Source organism: Colletotrichum lupini, chromosome 10 (genome assembly GCF_023278565.1).
Source record: "Colletotrichum lupini chromosome 10, complete sequence".
NCBI lineage: Eukaryota > Fungi > Ascomycota > Sordariomycetes > Glomerellales > Glomerellaceae > Colletotrichum > Colletotrichum lupini.
Window position 1 is genome coordinate 3557536 of NC_064673.1, and position 15359 is coordinate 3572894.

At 30.6% G+C, this 15359-nt stretch overlaps 2 protein-coding genes across 2 annotated transcripts; both read left to right on the forward strand.

Moving 5' to 3' along the window:
• Positions 1-2339: 2339 nt before the first annotated feature.
• Positions 2340-2573, forward strand: CLUP02_18219 (uncharacterized protein; the record flags this gene model as incomplete). Its single annotated transcript, XM_049297121.1, has 1 exon — positions 2340-2573. A coding segment is annotated over one exon (234 nt), but the record flags the coding sequence as incomplete, so codon positions are not given.
• Positions 2574-7170: 4597 nt separating this feature from the next.
• On the forward strand, positions 7171-8511 carry CLUP02_18220 (uncharacterized protein; the record flags this gene model as incomplete). The annotated part of the gene is made up of 1 exon (XM_049297122.1): positions 7171-8511. One exon carries the CDS (start codon positions 7171-7173, stop codon positions 8509-8511), a length of 1341 nt encoding a protein of 446 aa, XP_049138346.1.
• Positions 8512-15359: the final 6848 nt, after the last annotated feature.

Sequence of the window (15359 nt, forward strand, 5' to 3'; positions counted from 1 at the left end):
AATCGCTAAAAATAATAAAAACGAGAGTAGTAGCGAGATAGTAAAAAGAAGTGGGAATTTCTTAGATCTTAATAAATTCGTTAGGTAGTAAAAGTACGGATTTATTATAACTAGCGCGCAGATTAAATATATTTTTATTAAAATTAAATACGCTAGCAACCGCTAATATGGGTATAAGCTAGAGCACGACCCTTAGTAAGTTAGAGTAAAAAAGAAAAGGACGAAACCCGATCCTAAATAGAATCCTAATCCTTTATAAATAAATAAATATTAACCTAGACTATTAGGGGACGTAAATATATAAAATTACGGATTAGCCTAACGGTAAGTAAATTAACGTAGTATTAATCTATTTAACTAAGGTTTATAAGAAAAAGGGGCTATAGGGGTAACCCCTATTTTACGAGATTATAAATAACCTTAGCTACTAACTAGATAAATAGTTTACGAGCGCAAGCTTAAGAATCGTAAAAGTAGTTAATAAATTCTTTTATAAGCGAGGGGTATTATTAGCGTAATTATAATTATAAGAACTATACGAAATATTAATAATAATAATTATAAAAGAGGAATTCGTATTATAGAACTAAGTATAAGTTGATAGAGTATATAATTACTTTAATAAATTTAAAAAAAAAGTAAACGACCCAGATTTCTTCTTTATAATTATTAATAGAAATCTATTATTATAAAAGGATATACCGGGGCAAAATATAGTACTAAAAATATAATAATTAATAATTTTGCCTATTTTAATTTATAACTCGTTACTATTATTAATACGAAATTCGGCACCGATCGGCTAATAAAAAAAGAGGTAAACGACCTAAAGTTACTAATAGTACGTAGCGACATAGGGATCGTATATAAATACTAAAAATTTAATAATAAATACGAAGTAATTTATAAACTTTAAAAAGATCTTTTTAAAAGAGAAATTATATTTTAAGGGGAAGTATAAGGTCTTATAAAAAACCCTAACGATATTTTATAATTATTATAAAAAAGTCAGAATTAGAAAATACTAGTACTATTTAGTAATTAATATCGTACTTATAAGTAAAGCCTTTAATTATTATTATAAAGCGGTACGTAATTTTAATTAAAACGACTTTTTTAGTATAATTAACGTAATCTAAAGCCGCTTCGAGACTTATAATAAGAACCTAGAGCTCTTATTTAAGCTACGAGCGATTTTTTTTATATTTATAGCTAGGATAATAGAGGGTAAATCGCGAGTAGAGATCCTTAAAAAGCTTATTAATCGAATTAATAAGCTAGCGAAAACCTAGTTAAATAAGGGGATAAACGAGTAGAAAGTTAGATATTTTTATATTATAATTTAGCGTATATTAAAAATAAAAATAACCCTATACTAAGTACTTAAAAACTATAAGACGTTATATTTAAGGCTAAGATCTAGTTTTAATATTAAAATAAGAATGCTACGCTAAACTTATTTCTAAATATACGATAGCCCTTATTAGTAATATTAAGTCGATCGAACGTATAATAAGAAAGGAAAAGAGGCTAAATACGGTAATCGCTAGTAAGGAGGCTTAAATTCGTTAAATAGGCAGAGATTTAACTTATAAATAAAGTAATAAAAGAAGTAATATTATATTTATAAAAAGGATAGATATTAATTAAATAACTATTTTAAAAAAGAGCGTATTAAATTATATAAATAGTATAAAAAGTCGAGGGTAGTAAATAATAAAACTAGCCCTCGTTAGTTTAACTAATTCCTTATTATATATAAGGGTAGATCTAGGGGTACAGAACTTAGTAATAGTAGCTAAAGTAGCGGCCTAAAGTATATACCCCCTATAGAAAATTTAGAAAATAAAGAAGATCTTACCCCCTATACTAACGAATTAGATTATAACGAAATCGACGATATTAACTACTCTTTTTTTACCCCATTAGCTTTTAAAGGATATATAAGGCTAAACGAATAGAAAGTAATAAAAGCTCTTAATAAATAGGCTTTTATTTATAAATAGTAAGGGAAGGTCCCTTAAATAACGGATATAGAGGTGGCTAAAAGGGCGAATTTAATAAAGCCGAAGCTTATTTTTTTAATAATTAAGAAGAAGACGCTCTTTTTATTAATATTTAAAGAAAAGGAATATAGTACTAAGTATATTTAGGGGTAGCTAGAGGGGTCCTTTTTATATTACCTAGATCCTTTAAATACTAAGCTTATATAAGTATTCTATACGAGCGAAAGGTACGGCTTAAATAATTTCTATAAGATTATCCTAAATACTAGGGTATTATAATAGTTAATTAGAAAAAAAGGGTAATTCTAAGCGCTGTAAAAGATCGTATTAATAACGCTTAATACGTTAACGGTAGGTATTATAAGGATTAGTTTCGGCCTAAGTAAGGAAATCGTTACCCTAGGTATAATAAAAGTAGAGACGTACTTCGGAACGATAATTTTTTATATTTTACCTATTAATACCCTATTTCTCTTATATTTAAAAAATATAGATCGACTAGGTATTATATTTAATAATATAAGGAATAGAATCTCTAGTAGTAAGTATTTTAAAATAGTTAAATGATAATAGGAGTATGTATTTATAAAGCTTACTAATAATATAAAGTTAATTAATTACTTAATAAAAAGTAAGCTTAGAAAATTATACTAAAGATTCGAGTACCCGTTAGTCACGAGGCTATATAACCTCCTAAAGTAATTAAATAATAATAATATCGAAATAAGGGCGCTAGAGTAGTTAATAAAAGTATATTATTAATACTAAATAAATGCGCAGAGCCTACGCAAATTTAAGTTTAAATTACGTAATGAGCTTAACTTTAATTAGGAAATCGTTATTAATATTTTTTATTTAAATAGTTAGCTAGTACTATATATAATTAACGTAATTATATCCTTTTAAGTAGGGCAATTTCTCTAGGATTTATAAATAAAAATAGTATAAGTAGCCTTATAAAAAAGCTAGATTAATATATATTAGGGACCGCTAGACGGTATTAGAACTGACGCTAGTACTAGCTTTAAGTTAGTAGAATTTAGGGATAATACGACGGCCTATAGTATATAGCTAAAAGTCGTACTTATTAAAGCGTACTATAGTATTAGAAAGGTAAAAAGGGCATATTAGTAGTTAAAAAGGGCGTTTAAAATTATTAAAGAGGAAAATCTAGATTTTATTAACGACGAATATATTTAGATAGTACTTAAATGCTATAATAATACTATAGGGCCTAACGGACTTATATTAACGTTATTAATATTTAGAGTATATTTAAGAACGACCTTAGCCTCGCTACCGTCGCTAGGTATAAGCTAACGAGCCCGAGTAATTAAAAAAGTAATATAAGTACTACGCGAAATAAGCGTAAAAAAATAAGTTAACGAGGTAATTATTATATATAATAGGCCTAATATAGGGGGTAATTTAGATATATTACTAAATTTAAATATATAAGTATAGTATAAAATTACCTAATAGTAAGCTAGGCTATATAAGTTAATTTTTATTAATGAGCGCTCTTATATAGTTATAAGAAATTGCGACTAGCTACTCGAAGTATTAATTATAGTAGTTAAACCGTACTATATAGATCCTAACGAGGTAATTTTTAACTTATAAAAAGAAAAAGAGCTAGGGGAAACTATATAACCCGTAGTAAAGGTATAGGAAATCATCCTTAACGAAATTATTATAGTAGTATTAATAAATAACGAGGAAAAGGAAATTACTAAAAGGGTACTAATACTACTAGCGAGACGTTATAAAAGACTATAACGATAAGCCCTAACGCGGTAATTTATTATTAGTAACGAGGTAATTAATACTTTTTATATAATAAAAAAAAAGCCGATTTTAAGCTAGTAATTAAACTACGTAAAAAAGGCGTAATTATAATTATTAAAAAACTATATAAGGGATCGGATCTTATTAAAGTAAATACTCTTTATAATCGAGGGGTCTATTAATTTATCTTATATAACTTAAAAAAATATATAAACCTCTATATATTTAAATTACGAATAGTTCGTAAGATTAAAAAAAAAGGAATACCCTAGCCGTACGAGAAGTCTAAATACGTAATTTAGGGGTACGGTAATATTAAAAAAGCAACGCTACTTATATAATCGCTTACTATATAGCGCTATAGCTAATAATTAATAACAGTACTAATAGTATTATTATAAAAGAAGGGATACGAGATTTAGAGCTATAATATTACTTAGGCCTATACTTAATTAGCCACAGGGCTCATAAGGAAAATCCTAGCCTATTTACTAAAAGAAATAACTAGTAAGTACTTAAAAAGCACGATTATTAAAGTACTTAAGCTACTATATAGGCTCGTAAAATCGGGTACTTATTAGTAAGCTACTTATTACGATTTTTATATTAATTAACTATTAATAGTTACTTTTATATATAACCCGTACTTATTAATTACGGAGTACGAAGGCGACTAATTTAGGATTATTAAAATATAAACCGACGATATATTAAGCCTATTTAATATTAACTTTATAAAAAAGGAGAATAAGGAGCTTTAAAAAGCGGGCTTTATAGTAAAGCTAAAAGAGGTCTTTATAATAAATACCCCCTTAGTATTTAATAGCGGGATTTTTATAATTAAAAGGGAAACCGTTATTTTTTAATAAAAAGGGTAGGGTAAGAAGATTAACCTTATTAATCCGAACGTAACTAACGTTAAAAAGTAGTATAAGGCTAAGCTCGTACGAGGGGTATATATTATAAATATTTATTAGCCTAAGGGGATTTTTAACTACGCTAAGGTAGCGTAAATTATAAATCTAATTAAATAAGACGTCGAGGTACTTAATAAGTGGCTTAAATAGTAATAAATAAATCTTAATCGAGGTCTTATTTATTACCTAATCAACCTTATAACTAATAAGCTTTACGTCTTTATTAATAGGTTATTTATAAATAATAACGACCTTATTTCGTAATTAAGGTATATTATTATCTTAGTTAATAAGAGTATAAGTAAGAGCGAATTTACTATATATAATAATATAATCTATTACTCGTTAATTAAAAGTAAGTAAGTAATAAGAAGTATATTAGCGTTAGAAGTATATAATATAATTAACGGCGTTAACCTCTCTTATATAATTTTAATAATACTAAAGAAGATTACTAATCGAATTAGCCTTTTACCTATTCTAATAGTTATTTATACCGATTCCTACTCGCTATATAAATACTTCGTTAAATTAAGAATAAAAAAAAAAAAGAAGCTTATAATTAATATTATAGCCCTTAGGTAATCGTACGAAAGGTACGAGATACTCGAGATCCGTTAGATTAATAATAAAAATAACTTCGTAAACGTTTTTATAAAAGTAGTACTAAATAAGGGATTAAAATAATTCGTAAGTAGCGGAAAAGTTATTATATAAATAGAGGGATAGGTTATATAAAAAAAAAAGAGAAAAGGGGGAAAAGGAAACGACTTAGTAAACGGGCCCGAGGTCGAATTATACCTCTAACCGTAGTAATTAAATTAATAAAAAAAAGAGAAAGTTAGTATTAAATTAGAAATCTAATTCGACCGCAGTATATAGCTAACTACGTAGGGGCTAATTAGGGGCCCTATTTACGATTATCGTAGCTAGCTTAACTTATAATTAGAACCTCCTTTTTATACCTACGCAAATATTTATATAGTTTAATTAATCTCTTTATTAACTACGGTTCGAACTAACTACCCTATAATAGGGATACCAACATGCAGAGACGGGCTCTACCTAAAATATTCTCGAGCCTCATAATATAATCACTCTAATGTTGAGCTTGATGTTTCCTCTTCAGCCTACCTCAAGGTGAGACTATTATTACCTCGACAAAAATCTCCGTTGCTTTCAGAAGCAAGGTTCAGGCAGCGAAAGCGAAGCAGCGAGCTTGCAGCTGGACTACGAATATGACATCTAGGCTCTAACAATATCAACCTCAACTACGGAAGCCCACAAACGTCCACCGAATAGAGAATGAGAGCGACTCTGATCACGACAACTATGGATGGATCCACCTTGATAATCGACTCGGTTTGATTGTAATCAAGCGTGCAAAATACTTTGAGAGGCGTTGGCTCTCCACATCCACCTACGCGCACCCTTGAGCCTCGAAAAACAATGTGGCAGTCGTGATTTTGACTTAGAAGCAGAAGTATGAATACTTCTATGATATAAACAGGGCCTTCATCGAAGGCTCTGATGCTGCAACGCCACGATCAAATTTCATTTTCAACCCCCAATGTCTCGTTGGTGATCAAGGCAGGGTAGAGACACAACATCGCCAAGCCTCATTGATTGACCTTTGAGGCTGCCGATGACAAAACCGAGATGGTCTCACCGAAATCGAGAGACTCAAGAGGGGTGACAAGAATCCATGGTTACATTGCAGCTCAGGTTTTGCTAAACGGGCCCATGATCTACCTACTCGGCCTTCTTCTACATCCTACCAAGGCGTTCGGGTTCAAGTCATAGTATGTGCCATGTAAACTGGCTAGACACATGGGAGGAAATGCTACTGGCCTTGCATTGTAAACAATTTTCCGGCGTCTATCCCGAGACTGAAACGATTCGTCATGAGGCAATGACTGTAGGGGACGAGCTCTGGCAATTGAGGTGGCTGGAGTGGGCAAGGCAGGTAAATATGTGACAACTGGTCACATGAGGGTGCCTCTAATGTCGGTTATTAACAAGGTCCAGTATTTTTTGTGTTCAAGTGGGTAGAGAAATAGACTTGAGCATATTCCGTGAAAAAAAGCTTCCCAAGATCTGCAGCGTGCCCTTCGCTGCTGGTCTGCCGAGACCAATACCGTCGCCTCTTCCGCATATCTGTGCGACCTCGTGGTACCCGCAGTAACGGTAGGATCCGATTGACGCGGTTGGTCATTGCAAGTTTTATCCGCACCCGGCGTAGTGCAGGTGGACGGAGAAATACTTATGTTACACCAGCATCTACTTGTGGTATAACATTTCTATCAGATAGAATCGTGCAGGCTCTAGTCGTACGATGGACAATGCTAAAAGTTACAATCAAAATTGTATATATTACGCAGGGAAATATACTATATCAATAGTCTTTGGACTCGTAACTCAACATCACACTACTTTCAGTTTATCAGATCAACTTGCGAATGCCATCACTCTTTCGAGAACAATCGCACTGGAAACACTCCATCACTGGAAAATACTTCTTCATGATGACGAATCCCCACAGCTGGTGTTTGAAGCACGCTCTGCTGCTTTCTTCGGTCCTTCTTTGCAGTTTCGGCACGGTTCAAGCTGACAACCCTATTGTTCAAACGTCCTACACTGCGGATCATGCTCCTCTGGTTGTCAACGACCGAGTCTATCTTTTTACTGGCCACGACGAGGATGGCTCAACAAACTTCGACATGAGAGAGTGGCTTCTCTTCTCCTCGGCGGACATGGTCAACTGGCAACATCATGGCAGCCCCATGAATATCAGCGCATTTTCTTGGGCCAGTGCCAATGCCTGGGCCGGCCAGGTCATCGGCCGGAATGGGAAGTACTACTTCTACGTTCCGGTGACCAGTCACGAGGGGCTCATGTCCATCGGCGTTGGTGTCAGCGACAGTGTCACTGGCCCATTTGTCGATGCTATCGGTGGCCCTCTTCTCGCCAACGGCCAAATCGACCCGACCGTGTTCATTGACGATGACGGACAAGCCTACATGTTCTGGGGCAACCCGGATCTGTGGTATGTCAAGCTCAACGAAGACATGATCTCATACGGCGGCGAAATTACAAAGGTCGAGCTTACGGTTGATGGGTTCGGCGCTCGGAATGACACCACAGGGCGTCCTACAGCCTTTGAAGAAGGTCCCTGGGCCTACAAACGAGGAGATCTCTACTACATGATCTATGCAGCTGTTTGTTGCCAGGAGGATATTCGTTACAGCACGGGACCTACCATCACAGGGCCATGGACTTATCAAGGCATTGTCATGCCCTCGGAGGGCGGCAGCTTTACAAACCATCCTGGTGTAGTTGATTTCAGCGACATCTCATACTTCTTCTACCACAACGGCGCTTTACCAGGTGGAGGTGGGTTTACTCGATCTGTTGCGGTCGAGAGCTTTCGCTATCTGTCCAATGGATCTATCCCAGAGATGAAGATGACTACCGAAGGCCCGGCTCAAAGAAAGGGCGTAAACGCTTTTGAAAGACAAGAGGCAGAATTGATTGCTTGGTCTCAGGGCATTGAAGTGGAAGTCTGCAGCGAAGGTGGTATGGCTGTTGGCTTCATCAACGATGGCGACTACATCAAAGTCAAGGGCGTCGAATTCGGAAACGGAGCGGCAAAGTTTACTGCTAATGTATCATCCGCAACCGCCGGTGGTCACATTGAGATACGCCTTGACAGCTTTGATAGGACCCTCATCGGCACGTGCGCTGTTACGGGCACTGGTGGATGGCAATCATGGATGACCGTTATCGGATTAGAAGTCTAATTCGACCGCAGCATACAGCCGACTACGCAGGGGCTAATTAGGGGCCCTATTTACGATTATCATAGCCAGCCTAACCTACGGTTAGAACCTCCTTTTTATACCTACGTAAATATTTATATAATTTAATTAATCTCTTCGTTAACTACGGTTCAAACTAACTACCTTATAATAAAAATACTAATACTAATTAGTAATTAAATTCTATTATTATAAATTAGTAAGGTATCTCGCTACGTAAAAGAAACGACCTCCTAATACTATATAAAATAAGAAATTCGTACTAATTAACCTTATAAAAATAAATAAAAAAAGAGGCGATTTTTAAATATTATATAGAATTAAGTAATTATAGCCCTTTACTATTTACGAGAGGTTAACGTTTATTACGTTAAACTACGTTAATTAATAAAACCGCTTAAGTAATTAGCCTTTTACTATTACCCCGAGCAGCTTTTTTATTAAACGACTTTTCTATAGCCGGCCTATAATTAAAAATTAACTGGTTAAATTAATAAAAATACGGTATAAAAGAGCACCGCGCAATTAAAAAAGGGGATCTCTAAACGTAAATATTCTTATTTAATAATAAAAATAACCTTATAGGAGTTATTAAGCTAAGAGATTTATAATATATAAGAAAATCTATTATTATGAGGATTTTATAAATATAATTTTAAACCCGTAATTTAAATAACCTCTTTATAGCTCCCTTAATTACTCCCTAGGTATTACTTAAGAATATAATATAGGGGACGGTTTAATAAGAGAGGAGGGGATTTAGAGGTTTTAATAATATCGAGCTAAGAGTATTATAAATCTTAGAGATTAACTTAAAAAAAAAGTAGCTACCCTAAAATAGTCCTACGACCTCTTACTAAAGTTATTATTAATTTAAAAAAAGGCTAAAAAAACGAGGATTTAAAGGGGAAAAAAAAGAATTTTTTAAAAGGCCGCTTAAAGGCTTCTTTTTATATTAGCTCCCGGCGCGAGATTACTAATTTTAAAAAATTAACTAAGTAATAAAAGGGATTATTAATAAGCAATAATTACTTAACCGTAATTAAGTTATAAAAAAGACTACTTAAAAGATATAAAATAGGGTATTAAGAAGCTATAAAAAATAAGATCTCTAAAGTATTTAACCTTATTATATATAAATAATAAGTAAGCATTTTTAATAAGTTTTTAAAATATACGATCTTATAAAAAAGAGGGCTTAACTTTATTAATTATACTTGACGGCCTTATACGGTTTTTAATAGCTTATATAGCTCTTTTACGAGCCGCTCGGCGTTTATTTTTAACTATTTTTTTAAAATACTACCCTAGAAGAGGTAGGTTAAGGAAAGAAGCTATTTAAAGATTATAAAAAGCACGAGGCTTAGGAGGCTAGAAGTGTACGGGATAGCAAAAATTAGTAACTAGTAATAATCCTAAGACTAATTACTATATCTTCTTATAGTAATATAAACGTTTACTACTATTATTATAAAAAAGAACTATTAAAACCTACTTTTTATACTAAATAAAAAAAAGGATTATAATAAGTACGATAGCTAGCGATTTAGAAGGGTAATAGTAATTATTAAAAATAATAAAAACGAGAGTAGTAGCGAGATAGTAAGAAGAAGCGGGAATTTCCTAAACCTTAATAAATTTATTAAATAGCAAAAGCACGGATTTATTACAACTAGCGCGCAGATTAAATATATCCTTATTAAGATTAAACACGCTAGTAATTATTAATACGGGCATAAGCTAGAGCATAACCCTTAATAAGTTAAAGTAAAAAAAAAAAGGACAAAACCCGATCCTAAATAGAATCCTAATCCCTTATAAGTAAGTAAATATTAACCCGGACTATTAAAAAACGTAAATATATAAAATTACGGATTAGCCTAACGGCGAGTAAATTAACGCGGTATTAATTTATTTAACTAAAGTTTATAAAAAAAAGGGGCTATAGGGGCAACCTCTATTTTATAAAATCGTAAACGACCTTAGTTACTAGCTAAATAAATAGTTCGCAAGCGCAAGCCTAGGAATTATAAAAGCTATTAATAAATTCCTTTACGGGCGAGGGGTATTATTAGCGCAATTATAATCATAAGAGCTATATAAAATACTAATAATAATAATTATAAAAGAGGAATTTATATTATAAAACTAAGTATAGGTTAATAGAGCGTATAATCGCTTTAATAAATTTAAAAAAAGGGTAAGTAACTTAGATTTCCTCTCTATAATTATTAATAGAAATCTATTATTATAAGAGGATATACCGGGGCAAAATATAATACTAAAAGTACGATAATTAATAATTCCGCTTATTTTAATTTATAACTCGTCACTGCTATTAATACGAAATTTAGTACTAATCGGCTAATAAGAAAGGAAGTAAACGACCTAAAGTTATTAATAATACGTAGCGACGTAAGGATCGTATATAAAGACCGAAAATTTCATAATAAATACGAAATAATTTATAGACCTTAAAAAGATCTTCTTAAAAAAGAAATTATACTCTAGGGGGAAGTATAAAGTCTTATAAAAAACCTTAATAATATTTTATAATTATTATAAAAAAGTTAAAATTAGGGAATACTAATACTATTTAGTAATTAATATCGTACTTATAAGTAAAGCCTCTAATTATTATTACGAAGCGGTACGTAATTTCGATTAAAACGACTTTTTTAGTATAATTAATATAATCTAAAGCCGCTTCGAGACTTATAATAAGAACCTAGAGCTCTTATCTAAACTACGAGCGATTTTTTATATATTTATAGCTAGGATAATAGAGGGTAAATTGCGAGTAGAGATCCTTAAAGAGCTTATTAATTAAATTAATAAGCTAGTAAAAACCTAGCTAAATAAGGGAATAAATAAGTAAAAAGTCGGATATTTTTATACCATAATTTAACGTATATTAGAAGTAAAAATCACTTTATACTAGGTACTTAAAAACTACGAGACGCTCTATTTAAAACTAAAATCTAGCTTTAATATTAAAGTAAGAATACTATACTAAACCTACCTCTAAGTATACGACGGCCTTTATTAATAATATTAAATTAATCGAACGTATAATAAAAAAAAAAAAGAGGCTAGATATAGTAATCGCTAATAAAGAGGCCTAGATTCGTTAAATAAGTAAAGATTTAACTTACGGGTAGGGTAATAGAAAAAGTAATACTATATTTATAAAAAAGATAAATATTAGTTAAGTAACTACTTTAAAGAAGAGCGTACTAAATTATATAAATAATATAAAAGGTTAAGGGTAGTAAATAGTAAAACTAGCCCTCGTTAGTTTAACTAATTCCTTATTATATATAAGGGTAGATCTGGGGGTATAAAACTTAGTAATAGTAGCTGAAATAGTAGCTTAAAGTATATACCCCCTATAAGAGATTTAGAAAATAAAGAAAATCTTACCCCCTATACTAACGAATTAAATTATAATAAAATCGATAATATTAATTACTCTTTTTTCGCCCCGTTAGTTTTTAAAAAATATACGAGGCTAAACGAATAAAGGGTAGCAAAAGCTCTTAATAAGTAGGCTTTTATTTATAGATAATAAGGGAAGGTCCTTTAGATAACGGATATAAAAGCGGCTAAAAAGGTAAATCTAATAGGGCTAAAGCCTATTCTCTTAATAATTAAAAAAAAGACGCTCTCTTTATTAATATTTAAAAAAAAAGAATATAGTACTAACTATATCTAAGGGTAGCTAGAGGGGTCCTTTTTATACTACCTAAATCCCTTAAATACTAAGCTTATATAAGTATTTTACGTAAGTAAAAAGTACGGCCTAAATAATTTTTATAAAATTATCCTAAATACTAAGGTATCGTAATAGTTAATTAGAAAAAAAGGGTAATTCTAAGTATTATAAAAGATCGCGCTAATAACGCTTAATACGTTAATAGTAGGTATTACGAGGATTAGTTTCGGCCTAGGTAAAGAAATCGTCGCCCTAAGTATAATAAAAATAAAGACGCACTTCGGAACGATAACTTTCTATATTTTACTTATTAATACCCTATTTCTCTTATATTTAAAAAATATAAATTAACTAAGTATTATATTTAATAATACGAGGAATAAAATCTTTAGTAATAAGTACTTCGAGATAGTTAAATAATAATAAGGGTATACGTTTATAAAGCTTACTAATAATACGAAGTTAATTAATTACTTAACGGAAAGTGAGCTTAGAAAACTATACCAGAGATTTAGGTACTTATTAATTACGAGGCTATATAACCTCCTAAAATAATTAAGTAATAATAATATCGAAATAGGGGCGCTAGAGTAGTTAATAAAAGTATATTACTAATACTAAATAAATACGCAGAGCCCACGCAAATTTAAATTTAAATTATATAATAAGCTTAACTTTAACTAGGAAATTATTATTAATATTTTCTATTTAAATAGTTAGCTAGTACTATATATAATTAACGTAGTTATATCCTTTTAAGTAGGGCAATTCCTCCGGGATTTATAAGTAAAAATAGTATAAGTAGCTTTATAAAAAAGCTAAATCGATATATACTAAGGACCGCTAAATAGCATTAGAACTAACGCTAATACTAGCTTTAAATCGGCAGAATTTAGAGATAATATAACGGCCTACGGTATATAGCTAAAAGTTATACTTATTAAAGCGCACTATATTATTAAAAAGGTAGAGAGGGTATATTAGTAATTAAAAAGGGCGTTTAAAATTATTAAAGAGGAAAATCTAGATTTTATTAACGACGAATATATTTAGATAGTACTTAAATGCTATAATAATACTATAGGGCCTAACGGACTTATATTAACGTTATTAATATTTAGAGTATATTTAAGAACGACCTTAGCCTCGCTACTATTACTAAATATAAGTTAACGAGCCCGAGTAGTTAAAAAAGTAATATAGGCACTGCGCGAGGTAAGTATAAAAAAGTAAGTTAACGAGGTAATTATTATATATAATAAGCCTAATATAGGGAATAATCTAAATATACTACTAAATTCGGATATACGAGTATAGCGCGAAATTACTTAATAATAAGCTAGGCTATATAAGTTAATTTTTATTAATAAGCGCTCTTATATAATCATAAAAGATCGTAACTAGCTACTCGAAGTATTAATTATAGTAGTTAGACCGTACTATATAGATCCTAACGAGGTAATTTTTAATTTATAAAAAGAAGAAGAGCTAGGGGAAACTATATAACCCGTAGTAAAGGTATAGGAAATTATTTTTAATAAAATCGTCGTAGTAATACTAATAGATAACGAGGAAAAGGAAATTGCTAAAAGGGTACTAATATTACTAATAAAACGTCGTAAAAGACTACGATAGTAAGCCCTAACGCGGCAATTTATTACTAGCGACGAGGTAATTAATACCTTTTATATAATAAAAAAGAAAGCCGATTTCGAGCTAGTAATTAAACTATATAAAGAAAGCGTAATTATAATTATTAAAAAACTATATAAGAGATCGGATCTTATCGAAGTAGATACTCTTTATAATTAAAAGGTCTATCGATTTATTTTATATAACTTAGAAAAATATATAAACCTTTGAATATTTAAATTACGAATAGTTTATAAAATTAAAAAAAAAAGGAATACTCTAGCCGTATAAGAAGTTTAAATACGTAATTTAAAAATATAGTAACGTTAAAAAGGCAACGCTACTTATATAATTACTTATTATATAGCGCTATAACTAATAATTAATAATAGTATTAATAGTATTACTACGGAAAAAGGGATACGAGATTTAGAGCCGTAATATTACCTAGGCCTATACTTAATCGGCCACAGGGCTTATAAGGAAAATCCTAGCCTATTTACTAAAAGAAATAGCTAGTAAGTACCTAGAAGGTATAATTATTAAAGTACTTAAGCTACTATATAGGCTCGTAGAATTAGGTACCTATTAGTAGGCTACTTACTACGATTTTTATATTAATTAACTATTAATAGTCACCTTTACGTATAACCCGTACTTATTAATTATAGAGTATAAAGGTAACTAATTTAGGATCGTTAAAATATAAACCGATAATATATTAAGCTTATTTAATATTAACTTTATAAAAAAAGAGGATAAGGAGCTTTAAAAAGCGGGCTTCGTAATAAAGCTAAAAGAGGTTTTTATAATAAACACCCCCCTAGTATTTAATAATAGGATTCTTATAATTAAAAAGGAAACTATTATTTTTTAATAAAAGGGGTAAAGTAAGAAGATTAACCTCGTTAATCTAAATATAACTAACGTTAAAAAGTAATATAAAACTAAGCTTATATAAGGGGTATATATTATAAGTATTTATTAGCCTAAAGTAACTTTTAATTACGCTAGGGTAGTATAGGCTATAGATTTAACTAAATAAAATATCGAAGTACTTAATAAGCGGCTTAAGTAGTAGTAGACGAATCTTAATTAAGGTCTCGTCTATTACCTAATTAACTTTACGACTAATAAGCTCTACGTCTTTGTTAATAAGTTATTTATAAATAATGATAACCTTACTTCGTAATTAAGGTATATTATTATCCTAGCTAATAAGAGTATAAGCGAGAGCGAATTCACTATATATAGTAATATAATCTACTACTCGTTAACTAAAAGTAAATAAGTAATAAGAAGTATATTAGCGTTAGAAATATATAGTATAGTTAATAGCGTTAACCTCTCTTACGTAATTTTAATAACGCTAAAGAAGATTACTAATCGGATTAGCTTTTTACTTATTTTAATAGTTATTTATACTAATTCTTACTTACTATATAAATACTTTATTAAATTAAGAATAATAAAGGAAAAGAGG